Here is a 23,033-nt window from a genome sequence, read left to right as displayed (position 1 = left end):
CTGTCTCCCCCTTTGAGACTGTGAGCCCACTGTTGGGTAGGGACTGTCTCTAGATGTTGCCAACTTGTACTTCCCAAGCGCTTGGTACAGTGCTCTGCACACAGTAAGCACTCAATAAATACGATTGATTGATTGATAAAATAAATAGAATAGATATGTACAAGCAAAATAAATAAAGTAATAAATATGTACAAACATATATCCATCTATACAGGTGCTGTGGGGAAGGGAAGGAAGTAAGGCGGCGGGGAGAAGAGTGGGAAAGGTAGGGACCGTCTCTATATGTTGCCAACTTGTACTTCCCAAGTGCTTAGTATAGTGATCTGCACACAGTAAGCGCTCAATAAATACGACTAAACGAATGAATGTGGTGTTGACAGGCCCGCGGTCATTTAATGGCCCCTTCCATCCATCCATTCATTCATTCAATCGTATTTATTGAGCGCTTACTGTGTGCACAGCACTGGACTAAGCGCTTGGGAAGTACAAGGTGGCAACATACAGAGACGGTCCCTACCCAACAGTGGGCTCACAGTCTAGAAGGGGGAGACGGACAACGAAACAAAACGTATTAACAAAGTAAAATAACATCCATTTCTGCTTCTCCCCGCCTTCCCATGTCCGGGCCCACGCCCTTCTCCGGGCCGTGCTCAGCCAAGGCTCCCGGTACAGTGGCGGGGGACAGCCCCAGAATCCCGCGCCCACGGCGAGGGCATCTGTCAGGACGCCAGCCGTCCTAGGCCGTCTCAGTCTGTCCAACTTGGACTTCCCAAGCGCTTAGTCCAGTGCTCTGCACACAGTAAGCGCTCAATACATACGATGATTGATTGATTGATTGTCCAGGCCGGAAGGGCTCCCAAATATTAGGCCAAGCCGGGAATTCCGGCCGGGATGCCGAGGGGCCCTCCAGCCGGCTCCGACTGACCGGCCCACGATGGACGGCTTCGTCCCGTCCTTCCACCCGTCCTTCGGGTGTGGCCGAAGGGAAGGGCATCCGCGGTCTCCACGGGGGCCAGTTTGGGCCGGGTCCGGCGGGGGCCCACACGGGCAAGGCCAACTCGCCCCTGACCCAAGGAGAAGGTCTGCCGGGTCAACAGACCCTTCACCCGCTCTGCTTCCTCAGTATCAATCAATCGTATTTATTGAGTGCTTACTGTGTGCAGAGCACTGTGCTAAGGGCTTGGGAAGTACAAGGTGGCAACATATAGAGACAGTGGGCTCACAGTCTAACCGGCGTGGCAAGGCCAGATCCTAAAAACCGGCCAGTTGGGCTCCCTGTAGGAGTCCAAGCCCCGCCGGGCCCCTCCGGCCCCCCAACAGTCCGGAGGCCATTCCGCCGAAGGGACGTCTGGCGATTCCGGCCCGGTCGGGACGTTGGCAAAGCCTCATCCGACTTGGTCTGGGCCCTGCGGTTGCCCAGAAAAGCAGCGAGGCGGAAGGCGGTGGGAGGGATCCCATCGGAGGACCCCCTTCCCGGGGCGGGATGGGGGGAACTTCATTCCAGGCCTAGCGTGGGATCTTCCAGGAAGAGGCCGAGACGCCAGGCCACGGCGTCCAAGTCGCCGGGGCTGCAGAACTGGAACAGGTTGTGTCCCGGCAGGAAATAGTGTCTCAGGAAGCGCTGCCTCAGACACTTGTGAAGCCGCCGTGCCAGCCTCAGGAACGCCTCGCGGAACACGCGCCAGTGTCGTGCCCGCGGGTACTTCTCGCAGGTCCAAAACAGCACCGTCTGGGAAAGGGAGAGGCGGAATAATAACAGTAATAATGATGGCATTTGCGAAGCGCTTACTACTATATCCCAGGCACTGCTCAAAGCACTGGGGTGGATGATACTAACAATAATAATGGGGTTTTTTTCATGGTATTTGTTAAGCGCTTACTATGTGCCAAGCACTGTTGTAAGCTCTGCAGGAGATACAAGGTTGTCAGGTTGTCCCAGGTGGGGCTCACAGCCTTCCTCCCCATTTTACAGATGAGGTAACAGGCACAGAGAAGTTAAGTGACTTGCCCAAAGTCACCCAGCTGACAATTGGCGGAGCTGGGACTTGAACCCATGACCACTGACTCCAAAGCCCGGGCTCTTTCCACTGAGCCACGCAATGTTGGCATTTGTTAAGCGCTTACTCTGTGCCAAGCACTGTTCTAAGCGCTGGGAGGGGATGTAAGGTAATCAGGGCTGTCCCACGTGGGGCTCACAGTCTTTTCCAAGCGCTTCGTACAGTGCTCTGCACACAGTAAGCGCGCAATAAATACGATTGATCGATTGATTGATTCATCCCCATTTGACAGATGAGGGAACCGAGGCCCAGAGAAGGGACGTGGCTTGCCCAAGGTCACACAGCAGACGAGTGGCGGACCGGGATTAGAACCGCGCTCCCAGGATCGACCTCTATCCACTAGGCCGTGCTGCTTCCTACAGCTTCTCTAATAATAATAATGATGATGATATTTGTTAAGCGCTTTACTACCTGCCAAGCACTGTTCTAAGCGCTGAGGTAATAATAATAATAATAATGACGGTATTTGTTAAGTGCTTACTATGTGCAAAGCACTGTTCTAAGTGCTGGGGAGGTGACAAGGTGATCAGGTTGTCCCCCGGGGGGCTCACAGTTTTAATCCCCATCTTACAGATGAGGGACCTGAGGCCCAGAGAAGTGAAGTGACTTGCCCAAAGTCACACAGCTGACAGTTGGCGGAGCTGGGATTTGAACCCATTACTCTATTTATTTATTTATTTATTTATTTATTTTACTTGTACATATCTATTCTATTTATTTTATTTTGTTAATACGTTTTGTTCTCTGTCTCCCCCTTCTAGACTGTGAGCCTGCTGTTGGGTTGGGACCATCTCTATATCAATCAATCAATCCATCGTATTTATTGAGTGCTTACTGTGTGCAGAGCACTGTACTAAGCGCTTGGGAAGTACAAGTTGGCAACATATAGAGACAGTCCCTACTGACTATAGACAGTCCCTCTATATGTTTGGTTTTGTTCTCTGTCTCCCCCTTTTAGACTGTGAGCCCACTGTTGGGTAGGGACTGTCTCTATATGTTGCCAATTTGTACTTCCCAAGCGCTTAGTACAGTGCTCTGCACATAGTAAGCGCTCAATAAATATGATTGATGATGATCATGATGATATGTTGCCAACTTGTACTTCCCAAGCGCTTAGTACGGTGCTCTGCACACAGTAAGCGCTCAATAAATACGATTGATTGATTGATTGATTGATTGAACCCATGACCTCTGACTCCAAAGCCCGGGCTCTTTCCGCCGAGCCGTGCTGCCAAATGTGAGCTTCTGGTAGGAAGCGCGTCCGATCGGATCAACTCGGCATCTCCGCCCGGGCTCCGGAAATACAAGAGAAGCAGCGTGGCTCGGCGGCAAGAGCCCGGGCTTTGGAGTCAGAGGTCGTGGGTTCAAATCCCGCCTCTGCCACTTGTCAGCTGTGCGGCTTTGGGCGAGTCACTTCACTTCTCTGGGCCTCAGTTCCCTACTCTGGAAAATTGGGATGAAGATGGAGAGTCCCACGTGGGGCAACCGGATTACCTTGTGTCGACCCCAGCGCTTAGAACGGTGCCTTGCACGTAGTAAGCGCTTAACAAATACCAACATTATTATTATTATTAATAATTACAGACGAGGTGGTGGATGAAGAGAGCAACCGGAGGTTCCGTCCCCCAAAGTCGCACCTGTAGGTGATGCGTGGTGACGACGGGCCTGGTGTCCGGGCACCAGTGGCCCTCCTTCAACCGTCGCAGGATCTGGAAACATTTCTCCCGGCAGCCCCCGTCTTCATCCAGCCGCTCCATCAGCAGGCTCTCCGCCCTCCCGAAATTCAGCTGCCAGTGGAAGCGGGAACGGGCCATCAGGGCGAAACCCGAAGACTGCAAGGGGCGAGAAACGGGTCGGCCGCCGACAGAAAACCGGTCTCCTCCGAGTCGACGGCACTAAGGAGGATGGTATTTAGACTGTGAGCCCACTCTTTTAGACTGTGAGCCCACTGTTGGGTAGGGACTGTCTCTATATGTTGCCAATTTGTACTTCCCAAGCGCTTAGTACAGTGCTCTGCACATAGTAAGCGCTCAATAAATCCGATTGATGAAGCAGCGTGGCTCAGTGGAAGGAGCCCCGGCTTTGGAGTCGGAGATCATGGGTTCAAATCCCGGCTCCTCCAATTGTCAGCTGTGTGACTTTGGGCAAGTCACTTCACTTCTCTGGGCCTCAGTTACCTCATCTGTAAAATGGGGATTGAGACTGTGAGCCCCCCGTGGGACAACCTGATCACCTTGTAACCTCCCCAGCACTTAGAACAGTGCTTTGCACATAGTAAGTGCTTAATAAATGCCATTATTATCTGCACTGCGCTGACTAGAGCAGCAGCGTGGCTCAGTGGAAAGAGCCCGGGCTTTGAACAGTGCTGTATATATGTATATATGTCTGTACATATTTGTTACTCTATTTATTCATTTATTTTACTTGTACAGATCTATTCTATTTATTTTATTTTGTTAGTATGTTTGGTTTTGTTCTCTGTCTCCCCCCTTTTAGACTGTGAGCCCACTGTAGGGTAGGGACTGTATATGTTGCCAAGTTGGACTTCCCAAGCACTTAGTACAGTGCTCTGCACACAGTAAGCGCTCAATAAATACGATTGATGATGATGATGATGATGATTTGCACATAGTAAGCGCTTAATAAAATGCCATTATTATTATTATTATTATGTGCCAGGCACTGTGCTGAGCAAAGCAAGCTGGACGCCGTCCCTGTCCCGCGTGAGGCTCGCGGCCTCAATCCTCATTTCACGAAGGAGGGAACTGAGGCCTTCCCAGACCGAGCCCCGTTTTTCCTCCTCCCCATCCCCATCGCCCTTGCCCTACCTCCTTCCCCTCCCCACAGCGCCTATTTATATTCATTCATTCAATCGTATTTATTGAGCACTTACTGTGTGCAGAGCACTGGACTAAGCGCTTGGGAAGTCCAAGTCGGCAACATATAGAGACGGTCCCTACCCAACAACGGGCTCACAGTCTAGAAGGGGGGGGACAAAGAACAAAACAAAAACATATTAACAAAATAAAATAAATAGAATAGATATGTACAAGTAAAGTGAATAAATAAATAGAGTAATGGGTTCAAATCCCAGCTCCGCCAGCTGTCAGCTGTGTGACTTTAGGCCAGTCACTTCACTTCTCTGGGCCTCAGTTCCCTCATCTGTCAAATGGATAAATAAATAAATGGAGTAATGGGTTCAACTCCCAGCTCCGCCAACTGTCAGCTGTGTGCCTTTGGGCCAGTCACTTCACTTCTCTGGGCCTCAGTTCCCTCATCTGTCAAATGGATAAATAAATAAATGAATAGAGTAATGGGTTCAACTCCCAGCTCCGCCAACTATCAGCTGTGTGACTTTGGGCCAGTCACTTCACTTCTCTGGGCCTCAGTTCCCTCATCTGTCAAATGGATAAATAAATAAATGAATAGAGTAATGGGTTCAACTCCCAGCTCCGCCAACTATCAGCTGTGTGACTTTGGGCCAGTCACTTCACTTCTCTGGGCCTCAGTTCCCTCATCTGTCAAATGGATAAATAAATAAATGAATAGAGGAATGGGTTCAACTCCCAGCTCCGCCAACTGTCAGCTGTGTGACTTTGGGCCAGTCACTTCACTTCTCTGGGCCTCAGTTCCCTCATCTGTCAAATGGATAAATAAATAAATGAACAGAGGAATGGGTTCAACTCCCAGCTCCGCCAACTGTCAGCTGTGTGCCTTTGGGCCAGTCACTTCACTTCTCTGGGCCTCAGTTCCCTCATCTGTCAAATGGATAAATAAATAAATGGAGTAATGGGTTCAACTCCCATCTCCGCCAACTGTCAGCTGTGTGACTTTGGGCCAGTCACTTCACTTCTCTGGGCCTCAGTTCCCTCATCCGTCAAATGGGGATTAAAACTGTGAGCCCCCCGGGGAACAACCTGATCACCTCGTCACCACCCCAGCACTTAGAACAGTGGCCTGAACATAGTAAGCGCTTAATAAATGCCATCATCATTATTATTATTATTATTATTATTTGCCAACTGTCAGCTGTGTGACTTTGGGCAAGTCACTTCACTTCTCTGGGCCTCAGTGAATAAATGCAATTGTTATTATCACTATTAAATACCCCAGTTATTGTTATTATTATCATCAGACCATGCTGCTTCTCTCGGCTTAGAACAGTGCTTTGCACATAGTAAGCGCTTAATAAATGCCATTATTATTATTATTATTATTATCTCTGAGCGAGGGTCGGCCTTCCGACGCCTCCGTCTCTCGAACCCGGGCAGTACCTTGACGAAGTCCACCCTGTCCGCAGCCGGCCAACGCTTCCGACACCGTGGCCAGCGGGCCCTCCGGGGCCAGCAGCCGGGGACCTCGACCGTCGGCGCCAACTCCACCTCCACCGGGGAGCCCGCCGTCTCCACGGCCACGCGCACCGTCTGGTCCAGGCTCTCCAGGAGGCTGACCCGGCCTGGCGGGGGAATAATAATAATAATAATGGTATTTGTTAAGCGCTTACTACGTGCAAAGCCCTGTTCTAAGCGCTGGGGTAGATACAAGGTAATCAGGTTGTCCCACGGGGGGCTCACAGTCTTCATCCCGGTTTGACAGATGAGGGAACTGAGGCCCAGAGAAGCGAAGTAATAATGATGGCATTTATGATCAATCAATCAATCAATCAATCAGTCATATTTATTGAGCGCTTACTATGTGCAGAGCACTGTACTAAGCGCTTGGGAAGTACAAATTGGCAACACATAGAGACAGTCCCTACCCGACAGTGGGCTCACAGTCTAAAAGGGGGAGACAGAGAACAAAACCAAACATACCAACAAAATAAAATAAATAGGATAGAAATGTACAAGTAAAATAAATAAATAAATAGAGTAATAAATATGTACAGCCATAATAAATATGATGGGAAGTGACTTGTCCCAAGTCACCCAGCTGACAAGTGGCGGAGCCGGGATTTGAACCCACGACCTCTTGGCTCCAAAGCCCGGGCTCTTTCCACTGACCCACCCTACCCTACTTTCCCCTCCCTTCTGCATCCCCTACGCACCTGGGTCAATCAATCAATCGATCAATCGTATTTATTGAGCGCTTACTGGGTGCAGAGCACTGTACTAAGCGCTTGGAACACATAGAGACAGTCCCTACCCAACAGCGGGCTCACAGTCTAGACTCCTTTAAGCGCTTTGATACCCCAACTTCAGACAGCACTAATGTCCATATGCTAATACTAATTAATTTTATACTGTCGGTCTCCCCATATAGACCGCAAGCTCCTTGAGGGGGGGGATTGTGTCCACCGACTTTATTGTACTCTCCCAAGCACTTAGTAGAGTGCTCTGCATACATTAAGCACGCAGTAAGCGCTCAATAAATACAATTGATTGATTGATTGATTGATTAAGCGCTCAATAAATACCACTGACTGATTGGTTTAACCACCGCACAGAGTACAGTTTTTGGAATAAATTCCCGGGAGAATATAGAAGAGAAGCAAAAAAAAAAAAAAGACAGCAGATGAAGTACAAAGATGACAATAGTAAGAATATTCATTATTTTTTTTTAAAACTGGACCTAACTTCCAGAAACCAGGCAAAGTAACCGGTTCCAAATCAAGCAATTTAGTAAGTCCAATTTAATTCCAATGTTCTGAGTAGCAAATTCTTCCTGGTAGTTTCTGCGTGAACAAAGTATAAGTCCAAAAGTCTGTGAGATAACGGTTACTTACTTTCTGTCATCATCATCATCATCAATCGTATTTATTGAGCGCTTACTATGTGCAGAGCACTGTACTAAGCGCTTGGGAAGTACAAATTGGCAACATATAGAGACAGCCCCTACCCAACAGTGGGCTCACGGTCTAAAAGGGGGAGACAGAGAACAAAACCAAACATACTAACAAAATAAAATAAATAGAATAGATATGTACAAGTAAAATAAATAGATAAATAAATAGAGTAATAAATATGTGTGTTATATATAACATATATATTATATATATGTTTGTACATATTTATTACTCTATTTATTTATTTGTTTATAAATAAATTTATAAATAAACATTTATTTATAAATATGTGTGTTATATATAACATATATTATATATATGTTTGTACATATTTATTACTCTATTTATTTATTTTACTTGTACATATCTATTCTATTTATTTGATTTTGTTAGTATGTTTGGTTTTGTTCTCTGTCTCCCCCTTTTAGACTGTGAGCCCACTGTTGGGTAGGGACTGTCTCTATATGTTGCCAATTTGTACTTCCCAAGCGCTTAGTACAGTGCTCTGCACACAGTAAGCGCTCAATAAATACAATTGATGATGATGATGATTATTATATTAATGTCCATCTCCCTCTCTAGACTGTAAACGCGCCGTGGGCAGGGAATGCGTCTGTCTATGGTTATAATAATAATAATGGCATTTGTTAAGCGCTTACTGTGTGCAAAGCACTGTTCTAAGCGCTGGGGAGGATACAAGGTGATCGGGTTGTCCCATGGGGGGCTCACAGTCTTCATCCCCATCTTACAGATGAGGTAGCTGAGGCACAGAGAAGCAAAGTGACTTGCCCAAAGTCACACAGCTGACAGTTGGCAGAGCTGGGATTTGAACCCATGACCTCAGACTCCAAAGCCCGGGCTCTTTCCACTTGAGCCACGGTTATATCGTACTCTCCCAAGTGCTTAGTTCAGAGAAGCAGCGTGGCTCAGTGGAAAGAGCCTGCGGGCTTTGGAGTCCGAGGTCATGGGTTCGAATCCCAACTCTGCCACATGTCTGCTGTGTGACCTTGGGCAAGTCCCTTAACTTCTCTGAGCCTCAGTGACCTCATCTGCAAAATGGGGGTTAAGACTGTGAGCCCCATGTGGGACAACTTGATCACCTTGTACCCCCCCAGCGCTTAGAACAGTGCTCCACACATAGTAAGCGCTTAACAAATGCCATCATCATTATTATTATTTATTTATTATATTAATGTCCGTCTCCCTCTCTAGACTGTAAACTCGCCATGGGCAGGGAATCCATCTGTCTATGGTTATATCGTACTCTCCCAAGCGCTTAGTTCAGAGAAGCAGTGTGGCCCAGTGGAAAGAGCCCGGGCTTTGGAGTCCGAGGTCATGGGTTCGAATCCCGACTCCGCCACATGTCTGCTGTGTGACCTTGGGCAAGTCCCTTAACTTCTCTGAGCCTCAGTGACCTCATCTGCAAAATGGGGGTTAAGACTGTGAGCCCCACGTGGAACAACTTGATCACCTTGTATCCCCCCCCAGAGCTTAGAACAGTGCTCCGCACATAGTAAGCGCTTAACAAATGCCATCATTATTATTATTATTATTTATTTATTATATTAATGTCCGTCTCCCTCTCTAGACTGTAAACTCGCCGTGGGCAGGGAATGTGTCTGTCTATGGTTATATCGTAGTCTCCCAAGCACTTAGTTCAGAGAAGCAGCATGACCCAGTGGAAAGAGCCCGGGCTTTGAAGTCCGAGGTCATGGGTTCGAATCCCAACTCTGCCACATGTCTGCTGTGTGACCTTGGGCAAGTCCCTTAACTTCTCTGACCCTCAGTTACCTCATCTGTAAAATGGGGATTAAGACTGTGAGCCCCACGTGGGACAACTTGATCACCTTGTATCCCCCCCCAGAGCTTAGAACAGTGCTCCGCACATAGTAAGCGCTTAACAAATGCCATCATTATTATTATTATTTATTTATTATATTAATGTCTGTCTCCCTCTCTAGACTGTAAACTCGCCATGGGCAGGGAATCCATCTGTCTATGGTTATATCGTACTCTCCCAAGCGCTTAGTTCAGAGAAGCAGTGTGGCCCAGTGGAAAGAGCCCGGGCTTTGGAGTCCGAGGTCATGGGTTCGAATCCCGACTCCGCCACATGTCTGCTGTGTGACCTTGGGCAAGTCCCTTAACTTCTCTGAGCCTCATCTGCAAAATGGGGGTTAAGACTGTGAGCCCCACGTGGGACAACTTGATCACCTTGTATCCCCCTCCCAGAGCTTAGAACAGTGCTCCGCACATAGTAAGCGCTTAACAAATGCCATCATTATTATTATTATTTATTTATTATATTAATGTCAGTCTCTTAACAAATGCCATCATTATTATTATTATTTATTTATTATATTAATGGCCGTCTCCCTCTAGACTGTAAACTCGCCGTGGGCGGGGAATGCGTCTGTCTATGGTTCTATCGTAGTTCAGTGCTCCGCACGCGGTAAGCGCCCAATTAATATTACAGCACGAACGATTGAACGGAACGCCGGGTGTCTCTCCTCGGGGCCAGGAGCTGCCTCGGGATTCTCCCACAACTCCCGCTGGGGACAACGGGAATCCCAGCAGGGCTTCCCTGTTCCGTGCCCGGCCCTGACAGGGCGGACGAGGGCACCGCCCGGCCCACCGGACTGGCACGGTACCCGGCGGGAATCACGGGCCGGGCCCGGTCGCCGCCGGCCTTCCGACCTCACCGGAAAGGTCACAGGCCGGGATGGCGTCCTCCAGCAGGCCCCGGAGCAAGGCCGTGACCTTGGCGGGCACGATGTCCCCTTCCACGTTCACGTCGGCGTCGTGCCACTGGCACAGGCTCTTGGAGAACTGGTCCGCGGCCAGCCACTGCTGCCGGGAATCCGGATCCCGCAGAGGGGTGGGCAGGCGCGGCCCTCGCAGGCTGTAGTAGCGCCAACGCCGAGGCTGGCGATCCCGGTAGCCGGCCAGGCCGTGGAGGGGCACGGGGACCAGGAATTGGCCTGGGGACAGGATCTGGAGCCGGGAGAGAGACACAGACAGAAAGGGGGAGAGAACTGGAGAGAGCCAGCGTGGGATAATAATAATAATGGCATTTATTAAGCGCTTACTATGTGCAAAGCACTGTTCTAAGCTCTGGGGAGGTTACAAAGTGATCAGGTTGTCCCACCGGGGACTCACAGTCTTTAATTCCCATTTCCTGGATGCCCAGAGAAGTGAAGTGACTTGCCCAAAGTCACCCAGCTGACAAAGTGGTGGAGCCGGGATTCGAACCCATGACCGCTGACTCCAAAGTCCGGGCTCTTTCCACTGAGCCACGCTGCTTCCGGGCCTGAGAATCAGAAGGACCTGGGTTCTAATCCTGGCTCCGCCGCTTATCTGCTGCGGGAGCTTGGGCGAGTCGTTTCACTTCTCTGGGCCTCAGTTCCCTCACCTGGAAAATGGGGGTGAAGTCTGTGAGCCATATGTGGGACAGGGACTGTTTCCAACCTGATTACCTTATATCTCACCAGCTCTTAGAATAGAGCTTGGCACATAGTCAGTGTTTAACAAATACATTTCACTTCTCTGGGCCTCAGTTCCCTCATCTGGAAAATGGGGGTGAAGACTGTGAGCCCCACGTGGGACAGGGACTGTTTCCAACCTGATTACCTTGTATCTCACCAGCTCTTAGGACAGAGCTTGGCACGTAGTCAGTGTTTAACAAATACATTTCACTTCTCTGGGCCTCAGTTCCCTCATCTGGAAAATGGGGGTGAAGACTGTGAGCCCCACGTGGGACAGGGACTGTTTCCAACCTGATTACCTTGTATCTCACCAGCTCTTAGGACAGAGCTTGGCACGTAGTCAGTGTTTAACAAATACATTTCACTTCTCTGGGCCTCAGTTCCCTCATCTGGAAAATGGGGGTGAAGACTGTGAGCCCCACGTGGGATAGGGACTGTTTCCAACCTGATTACCTTGTATCTCACCAGCTCTTAGAACAGAGCTTGGCACGTAGTCAGTGTTTAACAAGTTATGTTGCCAACTTGTACTTCCCAAGCGCTTAGTACAGTGCTCTGCACACATTAAGCGCTCAATGAATACGACTGAATGAATGAATGAAGGATCTGTTTTGGGTCATTCGGGGGAATCAGGGATGGAGAGGGGAAGACTTAGGGTTATTGGAAAGGTCCTTGCGTGGTCACTGGAGGAGAGTCAGGATGGAGAGGGGAGAGTCAGAGGTGTTGTTGGATGCTGTGTTTGGACTCATTCGTTTTATTTTTGTTATTATTATATTATTTTGTTAATATGTTTTGCTTTGTTCTCTGTCTCCCCCTTCTAGACTGTGAACCCACTGTTGGGTAGGGACCATCTCTAGATGTTGCCAACTTGGACTTCCCAAGCGCTCTGCACACAGTAAGCGCTCAATAAATACGATTGAATGAATGAATGAATGTCTCCCCCTTCTAGACTGTGAGCCCACTGTTGGCTAGGGACCGTCTCTAGATGTTGCCAACTTGGACTTCCCAAGTGCTTAGTACAGTGCCCTGTACACAGTAAGCGCTCAATAAATACGACTGAATGAATATGTTGCCAACTTGTACTTCCCAAGCGCTTACTACAGTGCCCTGCACACAGTAAGCACTCAATAAATACGATTGAATGAATGACTGGGGGATCCAACCCCTACTGAACAAGACAAGCGTTTTTGTGCCACCGTTGGCCCGAGTCCTGGGCCGGATGGATTACGGGGCTGACCCGAGGGGGACGTTACTCAGGGCCTCCCTCGTTTTCGGAGACGATCCCCTCCTCAGATGCCCAAATCCAGAAGACTGGTGCCCGTCTCGGAGCCCCATTACCTGGATGGTTTCGTTCCGGGCGTCGGTGTCGGCTTGGAAGCGCAGGTCCCTGGCTCCGATCTCCGCGGTCAGCTTCTGGATGACGCTCTGGACCTCCACCACTGCCTGCCATTCCTGGTGACATCCCAGGTCTGCCTGGGCCCGGGAAGGTTGGCAAACACACGGAAAATCAGTCCCGTCGAGCACACGGCCTCCACGAGGGAACTCTGCTCTCCCGGTGGCTTTCTGCATTTGGGTTCTTTATTCACTCCACCCTATTTATTCAATCGTACTTATTGCAAGGGAACTCTGCTCTCCCAGTGGCTTTTGACATTTGGGTTCTTTATTCACTCCATCCTATTTATTCAATCGCATTTATTGTGAGGGAACTCTGCTCTCCCGGTGGCTTTCGTCATTTGGGTTCTTTATTCACTCCACCCTATTTATTCAATCGTACTTATTGCGAGGGAACTCTGCTCTCCCAGTGGCTTTTGTCATTTGGGTTCTTCATTCACTCCACCCTATTTATTCAATCGTACTTATTGCGAGGGAACTCTGCTCTCCCGGTGGCTTTCAGCATTTGGGTTCTTTATTCACTCCAACCTATTTATTCAATCGTACTTATTGCGAGGGAACTCTGCTCTCCCAGTGGCTTTCGGCATTTGGGTTCTTTAGTCACTCCACCCTATTTATTCAGTCGTACTTATTGCGAGGGAACTCTACTCTCCCGGTGGCTTTTGTCATTTGGGTTCTTTATTCACTCCACCCTATTTATTCAATTGTACTTATTGCAAGGGAACTCTGCTCTCCCAGTGGCTTTCAGCATTTGGGTTCTTTATTCATTCCATCCTATTTATTCAATCGTATTTATTGTGAGGGGACTCTGCTCTCCCACTGGCTTTCGTCATTTGGGTTCTTTATTCACTCCTCCCTATTTATTCAATCGTACTTATTGCGAGGGAACTCTGCTCTCCCGGTGGCTTTTGTCATTTGGGTTCTTTATTCACTCCATCCTATTTATTCAATCGTATTTATTGTGAGGGAACTCTGCTCTCCCAGTGGCTTTTGTCATTTGGGTTCTTTATTCACTCCACCCTATTTATTCAATCACACTTATTACGAGGGAACTCTGCTCGCCCGGTGGCTTTTGGCATTTGGGTTCTTCATTCACTCCACCCTATTTATTCAATCGTATTTATTGAGAACCTACTGTGTGAAGAGCACTGTACTAAGCACTTGGGAGAGGACAATAGAACAAGAGAAACGTACAGGGAATGTGTTTATTGTTATAAACACATTCCCTGTACGTTTCTCTTACCTATTTCTGGCACTCTCCATTTCCTTAGTTTGTGTAACCATCCACACACACGCGCCCATGCTCAGCGTTACCACAGCTGTTATTTATCTATTTATGTTAACGCCTGTCTCACCCTTTATTCATAATAATAATAATAATAATAATAATGATGGCATTTGTTAAGCGCTTACTATGTGCAGAACACTGTTCTAAGCACTAGGGGGGATACAAGGTGATCAAGTTGACCCACATGGGGCTCACAGTCTTAATCCCCATTTTACAGATGAGGCCCAGAGGAGTGAAGTGACTTGCCCAAGGTCACACAGCAGACATGTGGTGGAGTCGGAATTCGAACCCATGACCTTTGACTCCAAAGCCCTTGCTCTTTCCACTGAGCCACGTCATTCAATCGTATTTGTTGAGCGCTTACTGTGTGCAGAGCACTGTACTAAGTGCTTGGGAAGTACAAGCTGGCAACGTATAGGGACGGTCCCTTCCCAACAATGGGCTCACGGTCTAGAAGACCTTTAGATGGTAAGCTCACTGTGGGCAGGGAACACGTCTACCGACTCCACTGTATTATACTCTGAACCCACTGAGTGCTCTGCTGTGTGACCTTGGACAAGTCACTTCACTTCTCTGTGCTTCAGTTCCCTCACCTATAAAATGGGGATTGAGACTGGGAGTCCCAAGTGGGACATGGACTCCAACCTGATTTGCTTTGATCTACCCTAGTGCTTAGTACAGTGCCTGGCACATAGTAAGCACTTAACAATCAATCAATCAATCGTATTTATTGAGCGCTTACTGTGTGCAGAGCACTGTACTAAGCGCTTGGGAAGTACAAGTTGGCAACATATAGAGACAGTCCCTACCCAACAGTGGGCTCACAGTCTAAAAGGGGGAGACAGGGAACAAAACCAAACATACTAACAAAATAAAATAAATAGAATAGATATGTACAAGTAAAATAAATAAATAGAGCAATAAATATGTACAGACATATATACATATATACAGGTGCTGTGGGGAAGGGAAGGAGGTAAGATGGGGGATGGAGGGGGGACGAGGGGGAGAGGAAGGAAGCGGCTCAGTCTGGGAAGGCCTGCTGGAGGAGGTGAGCTCTCAGTAGGGCCTTGAAGGGAGGAAGAGAGCGAGCTTGGCGGATGAGCAGAGGGAGGGCATTCCAGGCTCAGGGTATGACGTGGGCCGGGAGTCGATGGCGGGACAGGCGAGAACGAGGTACAGTGAGGAGATTAGCAGCAGAGGAGCGGAGGGTGCGGGCTGGGCTGGAGAAGGAGAGAAGGGAGGTGAGGTAGGAGGGGGCGAGGGGATGGATGGACAGCCTGGAAGCCCAGGGTGAGGAGTTTCTGCCTGATGCGCAGATTGATTGGTAGCCACTGGAGATTTTTGAGGAGGGGAGTAATATGCCCAGAGCGTATCTGGACAAAGATAATCCGGGCAGCAGCAGGAAGTATGGATTGAAGTGGGGAGAGACACGAGGTTGGGAGATCAGAGAGAAGGCTGATGCAGTAGTCCAGACTGGATAGGATGAGAGCTTGAATGAGCAGGGTAGCGGTTGGGATGGAGAGGAAAGGGCGGATCTTGGCGATGTTGCGGAGGTGAGACCGGCAGGTTTTGGTGATGGCTTGGATGTGAGGGGTGAATGAGAGTGGAGTCGAGGATGACACCAAGGTTGTTTAGTATGTTTGGTTTTGTTCTCTGTCTCCCCCTTTTAGACTGTGAGCCCACTGTTGGGTAGGGACCGTCTCTAGATGTTGCCAACTTGGACTTCCCAAGCGCTTAGTACAGTGCTCTGCACACAGTAAGCGCTCAATAAATACAATTGATTGATTGATTGATTGAATGAATGACGAGCCCTTCTAGCCTGTGAGCCCACTGTTGGGTAGGGACCGTCTCTAGATGTTGCCAACTTGGACTTCCCAAGCGCTTAGTTCAGTGCTCTGCACACGGTAAGCGCTCAATAAATACGATTGATTGATTGGATTGATTGATTGATGATTGATTGAGCCCCTCAAGGCCCTGCCCTTCCCAGCGGGACTTGGCGGCCGGCGGTCCCCTCGGCGCCCCCTGGCGGCAGGGCGCCTGACGTTTACCGTATTCACCGTATCAGTCACGCCCAAAAATATTCCGCAGGCGCGCGCGCGCGCTCAGGGCTTCCCCGCCGCCCGGTAGTTGGGGAGTGCGGACTGCGGCTGCGCGAGACCGTCCTGGCGGGCCCCGAAGGCGGCGAGGGACGGCTCTGCGCATGCGCAGGCCGCCCCCCCCACCCGCCCCGTGATGTGCGCATGCGCCCTCAGAGCGCGGGCTTTTTAGCTCGCCTCACAGGTGGGGGGGCAGGGCGGGCCTCGTCTGTGGTGAGGGCCGAGGCGCTTAGTACAGCGCCTCGCGCTCAGGGGCGTTCAATAAACCTCCCTCCCCTTACTAGCAACCCCCACTATTGCTGTTTATTGCCCATTTTGTTCCCCTTTCTGGAATCATCATCATCAATCGTATTTATTGAGCGCTTACTGTGTGCAGAGCACTGTACTAAGCGCTTGGGAAGTGCAAGTTGGCAACATATAGAGACAGTCATCGAGGCGGAGAAGAGAATAATAATAATAATAATAATGGCATTTATTAAGCGCTTACTATGTGCGAAGCACTGTTCTAAGCGCTGGGAAGGTTATAAGATGATCAGGTTGTCAATCAATCAATCAAACGTATTTATTGAGCGCTCCAGTCCAGTCCAGCGCTCAGTCCAGTGCTCTGCACACAGTAAGCGCTCAATAAATACGATTGAATGAATTGGTGGAGGCGGGATTTGAACCCATAACCTCTGACTCCAAAGCCCAGGCTCTTTCCACTGAGCAACACTGCTTCTCTTCGCCTCGACTGTGGCGGTTGCCACGGTTGCAGGGTCCCCACCTACAGAACCTCGTTCTTCATAGAGAAGCAGCGTGGCTCAGTGGAAAGAGCCCGGGCTTTGGAGTCAGGGGTCGTGGGTTCAAATCCCGGCTCCGCCACTTGTCAGCTGGGTGACTTCGGGCAAGTCACTTCACTTCTGTGTGCCTCACTTCCCTCATCTGGAAAATGGGGATGAAGACTGTGAGCCCCTTGGGGGACAACCTGATTACCTTGTATCTACCCCAGCGCTTAGAACAGTGCTTGGCACATAATAATAATAATGGCATTTGTTAAGCGCTTACTATGTGCACAGCACTGTTCTAAGTGCTGGGATACAATGGGATCAAGTTGTCCCACATGGGGCTCACAGTGTTAATCCTCATTTTACAGATGAGGTAACTGAGGCTCAGAGAAGTGACTTGCCCAATAAGCGCTTAATACCAACATTATTATTAGATGAGGGAACTGAGGCCCAGAGAAGTGACGTGACTGGCCCAAAGTCACACAGCCGGCAATTGGCGGAGCCAGGATTTGAACCCACGACCCCGGGCTCTTTCCACTGAGTCACGCTGCTTCTCTGTACAGTGCTCTGCGCACAGTAAGTGCTCAAAACGTACGACCGACTGACCCCCGTCCTTCCCCTCCCATCGGGAAAGGGTCGGCCCACTGTTGGGTAGGGACTGTCTCTATATGTCACCAACTTGTGCTTCCCAAGCGCTCAGTCCAGTGCTCTGCACACAGTAAGCGCTCAATAAATACGATTGATTGATTAGTCCGGTGCTCTGCACTCAGTAAGCGTTCAATAAATACGATTGAATAAATGACCTCTGACTCCAAAGCCCACGCTCTTTCCACTGAGCCACACAGCTATCAAGCTAGGTATTTAAAGAGAGTTTACTGAGTGCCGAGCACCGTACTAAACGACTGTGACTAAATGACTATACGTTGCCGACTTGTACTTCCCAAGCGCTTACTCCAGTGCTCTGCACATAGTAAGCGCTCAATAAATACGATTGAAATAAATGACCTCTGACTCCAAAGCCCATGCCCTTTCCACTGAGCCACACAGCTATCAGGCTAGGTATCTAAAGGGCGTTTACTACGTGCCGAGCACCGGACTAAACGACTGTGACTAAATGACTATATGTTGCCGACTTGTACTTCCCAAGCGCTCAGTCCAGTGCCCTGCACACAGTAAGCGCTCAATAAATACGATTGATTGATTAGTCCGGTGCTCTGCACACAGTAAGCGCTCAATAAATACGATTGAATAAATGACCTCTGACTCCAAAGCCCACGCCCTTTCCACTGAGCCACACAGCTATCAAGCTAGGTATCTAAATTATAATAATAATAATTGGCATTTGTTAAGCGCTGACTATGTGCAAAGCACTGTTCTAAGCGCTGGGGAGGATACAGGGTGATCAGGTTGCCCCACGTGGGGCTCACAGTCTTCATCCCCATTTTACAAATGAGGCTAACTGAGGCTCAGAGAAGTTAAGTGACTTGCCCAAGATCACACAGCAGACACGTGGCAGAGCCGGGATTCGAACCCATGACCTCTGACTCCAAAGCCCGGGCTCTTTCCACTGAGCCACGCTGCTTCTCTGTTTACTGCGTGCCGAGCACCGTACTAAACAACTGTGACTAAATGACTATACGTTGCCAACTTGTACTTCCCAAGCGCTCAGTCCGGTGCTCTGCACACAGTAAGCGCTCAATAAATACGATTGAATAAATGCCCTCTGACTCCAAAGCCCATGCCCTTTCCACTGAGCCACACAGCTATCAAGCTAGGTATTTAAGGGGTGTTTACCGCGTGCCAAGCACCGGACTAATCGACTGTGACTAAATGACTATACATTGCCAACTTGTACTTCCCAAGCGCTCAGTCCAGTGCTCTGCACACAGTAAGCGCTCAATAAATACGATTGAATGAATGATCTCTGACTCCAAAGCCCATGCTCTTTCCACTGAGCCACACAGCTATCAAACTAGGTATTTAAAGAGCGTTTACTGAGTCCCGAGCACCGTACTAAACGATTGTGACTAAATGACTATACATTGCCAACTTGTACTTCCCAAGCGCTCAGTCCAGTGCTCTGCACACAGTAAGCGCTCAATAAATACGATTGATTGATTAGTCCGGTGCTCTGCACACAGTAAGCGCTCAATAAATACGATTGAATAAATGACCTCTGACTCCAAAGCCCATGCTCTTTCCACTGAGCCACACAGCTATCAAACTAGGTATTTAAAGAGCGTTTACTGAGTCCCGAGCACCATACTAAACGATTGTGACTAAATGACTATACATTGCCAACTTGTACTTCCCAAGCGCTCAGTCCAGTGCTCTGCACACAGTAAGCGCTCAATAAATACGATTGATTGATTAGTCCGGTGCTCTGCACACAGTAAGCGCTCACTAAATACGATTGAATGAATGACCTCTGACTCCAAAGCCCATGCTCTTTCCACTGAGCCACACAGCTATCAAGCTAGGTATTTAACGGGCGTTTACCGCGTGCCGAGCACCGTACTAAACGACTGTGACTAAATGACTATATGTTGCCGACTTGTACTTCCCAAGCGCTCAGTCCAGTGCTCTGCACACAGTAAGCGCTCAATAAATACGATTGAATAAATGACCTCTGACTCCAAAGCCCACGCTCTTTCCACTGAGCCACACAGCTATCAAGCTAGGTATTTAACGGGCGTTTACCGCATGCCGAGCACCGTACTAAACGACTGTGACTAAATGACTATATGTTGCCGACTTGTACTTCCCAAGTGCTCAGTCCAGTGCTCTGCACACAGTAAGCGCTCAATAAATACGATTGATTGATTAGTCCGGTGCTCTGCACACAGTAAGCACTCAATAAATACGATTGAATGAATGACCTCTGACTCCAAAGCCCACGCCCTTTCCACTGAGCCACACAGCTATCAAGCTAGGTATCTAAATTATAATAATAATAATTGGCATTTGTTAAGCGCTGACTATGTGCAAAGCACTGTTCTAAGCGCTGGGGAGGATACAGGGTGATCAGGTTGCCCCACGTGGGGCTCACAGTTTTCATCCCCATTTTACAGATGACGCTGAGGCTCACAGAAGTTAAGTGACTTGCCCAAGATCACACAGCAGACACGTGGCAGAGCCGGGATTCGAACCCATGACCTCTGACTCCAAAGCCCGGGCTCTTTCCACTGAGCCACGCTGCTTCTCTGTTTACTGCGTGCCGAGCACCGTACTAAACAACTGTGACTAAATGACTATACGTTGCCAACTTGTACTTCCCAAGCGCTCAGTCCGGTGCTCTGCACACAGTAAGCGCTCAATAAATACGATTGAATAAATGACCTCTGACTCCAAAGCCCATGCCCTTTCCACTGAGCCACACAGCTATCAAGCTAGGTATTTAAGGAGTGTTTACCGCGTGCCAAGCACCGGACTAATCGACTGTGACTAAATGACTATACATTGCCAACTTGTACTTCCCAAGCGCTCAGTCCAGTGCTCCGCACACAGTAAGCACTCAATAAATACGATTGATTGATTAGTCCGGTGCTCTGCACACAGTAAGCGCTCAATAAATACGATTGAATAAATGACCTCTGACTCCAAAGCCCATGCTCTTTCCACTGAGCCACACAGCTATCAAACTAGGTATTTAAAGAGCGTTTACTGAGTCCCGAGCACCGTACTAAACGATTGTGACTAAATGACTATACATTGCCAACTTGTACTTCCCAAGCGCTCAGTCCAGTGCTCTGCACACAGTAAGCACTCAATAAATACGATTGAAATAAATGACCTCTGACTCCAAAGCCCATGCCCTTTCCACTGAGCCACACAGCTATCAGGCTAGGTATCTAAAGGGCGTTTACTACGTGCCGAGCACCGGACTAAACGACTGTGACTAAATGACTATATGTTGCCGACTTGTACTTCCCAAGCGCTCAGTCCAGTGCTCTGCACACAGTAAGCGCTCAATAAATACGATTGATTGATTAGTCCGGTGCTCTGCACACAGTAAGCACTCAATAAATACGATTGAATGAATGACCTCTGACTCTAAAGCCCATGCTCTTTCCACTGATGACGATGATGATGATGGCATTTATTAAGCACTTACTATGTGCAAAGCACTGTTCTAAGTGCTAGGGAGGTTACAAGGTGATCAGGTTGTCCCACAAGGGGCTCACAGTATTAATCCCCATTTTACAGATGAGGGAACTGAGGCCCAGAGAAGTTAAGTGACTTGCCCAAAGTCACACAGCTGACAGCGGAGTCGGGATTTGAACTCATTACCTCTGACCTCAAAGCCCATGCTCTTTCCACCGAGCCACACAGCTATCAAGCAAGGTATCTAAAGGGCGTTTACGGCGTGCCGAGCACCGTACTAAACCACCGTGACTAAATGACTATATGTTGACGAATTGTACTTCCCAAGCGCTCAGTCCAGTGCTCTGCACACAGTAAGCACTCAATAAATACGATTGAAATAAATGACCTCTGACTCCAAAGCCCATGCTCTTTCCACTGAGCCACACAGCTATCAAGGTAAGTATCTAAAGAGCGTTTACCGCATGCCGAGCACCGGACTAAACGACTGTGACTAAATGATTATATGTCGCCAACTTGTACTTCCCAAGCGCTCAGTCCAGTGCTCTGCACACAGTAAGCGCTCAATAAATACCACTGAATAAATGACCTCTGACTCCAAAGCCCATGCCCTTTCCACTGAGCCACACAGCTATCAAGGTATCTAAAGAGCGTTTACCGCATGCCGAGCACCGGACTAAACGACTGTGACTAAATGATTATATGTCGCCAACTTGTACTTCCCAAGCGCTCAGTCCAGTGCTCTGCACACAGTAAGCGCTCAATAAATACCATTGAATAAATGACCTCTGACTCCAAAGCCCATGCCCTTTCCAGTGAGCCACACAGCTATCAAGCTCGGTATTTAAGGGGTGTTTACCGCGTGCCGAGCACCGGACTAATCGACTGTGAACTAAATGACTACATGTCGCCGACTTGTACTTCCCAAGCGCTCAGTCCAGTGCTCTGCACACAGTAAGCGTTCAATAAATACGATCGATCGACGGATTGATAAGGTTGGGAGCGGGAAGGGTCTCACCTTCTGCCCCCTCCACGTCTCCGTCCCACCGCCCATGGGTCCGGCGGTCGGCGGGAAGAACCGGTCTCCTTGAGCAGCGGCGAGCGGCCCGGGAAGCGGCCGTCGGGCCCGACTGGCGAGGGCCGGTTTTCCTGCTGCAGAGATTTCCCCACCTTCTGCCCTCCGGGAGCCTGGAAAACGGGCTGGGCCCTTTATCGGACCATCTGGAGATGGCAAAACAACTTATTTTCGAAAGGCCCGGCGGAGGGTTTTCCCACGGGCCGCCTTTCCAGGTCGACTCCCGCCCCTTGAAATCAATCAATCGATCGATCAGTCGTATTTATTGAGCGCTGTGTGCAGAGCACTGGACTAAGCGCTTGGGAAGTCCAAGTTGGCAACATAGAGAGACGGTCCCTACCCAACAGCGGGCTCCCATGGAATGCCGCCTGCTTGGGCCGGGAACACCACGATCAGCAGAATTCACGGAGCACCTGTTGGGTGGAGGGCATTAGATTCGTTCATTCATTCAATCGTATTTATTGAGCACTTACTGTGCATAGAGCATGCATTCATTCATTCAATCGCATTTATTGAGCGCTTACCGTGTGCAGAGTGTTCATTCATTCATTCAATCGTATTTATTGAGCGCTTAGTGTGCAGAGCACTCATTCATTCAATCGCATTTATTGAGCCCTTAGTGTGCAGAGCATTCATTCATTCAATTGCATTTATTGAGCGCACTGTGTGCAGAGCATTCATTCAATCGTATTTATTGAGCGCTTACTGTGTGCATTCATTCATTCAATCGTATTTATTGGGCGCTTACTGTGTGCAGAGCATTCATTCATTCACTCAATCGTATTTATTGAGCGCTTACTGTGTGCAGAGCATTCATTCATTCATTCAATCGTACTTATTGAGCACTGTGTGCAGAACATTCATTCATTCATCCATTCGTATTTATTGAGCGCTTACTGTGTGCAGAGCATTCATTCATTCAATTGCATTTATTGAGCACACTGTGCAGAGCATTCATTCAATCGTATTTATTGAGTGCTTACTGTGTGC

At 48.9% G+C, this 23,033-nt stretch overlaps 1 protein-coding gene across 1 annotated transcript; it reads right to left on the bottom strand.

Moving 5' to 3' along the window:
- Window positions 1–1,354: 1,354 nt before the first annotated feature.
- MAB21L3 (mab-21 like 3) lies at window positions 1,355–22,401 on the bottom strand. The gene is made up of 7 exons (XM_038757845.1): window positions 22,384–22,401; window positions 22,016–22,156; window positions 12,660–12,794; window positions 10,542–10,833; window positions 6,332–6,513; window positions 3,695–3,889; window positions 1,355–1,729 (listed from the first exon to the last, which is right to left on the bottom strand). Exons 1-7 carry the CDS (start codon window positions 22,399–22,401, stop codon window positions 1,496–1,498), a joined length of 1,197 nt encoding a protein of 398 aa, XP_038613773.1. The 3' UTR covers window positions 1,355–1,495.
- Window positions 22,402–23,033: the final 632 nt, after the last annotated feature.

The sequence above is a fragment of the Tachyglossus aculeatus genome, chromosome 16, assembly GCF_015852505.1.
Source record: "Tachyglossus aculeatus isolate mTacAcu1 chromosome 16, mTacAcu1.pri, whole genome shotgun sequence".
NCBI lineage: Eukaryota > Metazoa > Chordata > Mammalia > Monotremata > Tachyglossidae > Tachyglossus > Tachyglossus aculeatus.
Note: the sequence above shows the minus strand (reverse complement) of the source record. Positions and strands in the feature narration are given on the sequence as shown.

Coding starts and splice junctions, on each gene's coding strand:
- MAB21L3 (XM_038757845.1), bottom strand. Junction 6,514..10,541: donor CCCGGCCTGTGACCTTTCCG/GTGAGGTCGGAA, acceptor TTCCCCCGCCAG/GCCGGGTCAGCCTCCTGGAG. Junction 3,890..6,331: donor ACAGGGTGGACTTCGTCAAG/GTACTGCCCGGG, acceptor CGCCCCTTGCAG/TCTTCGGGTTTCGCCCTGAT.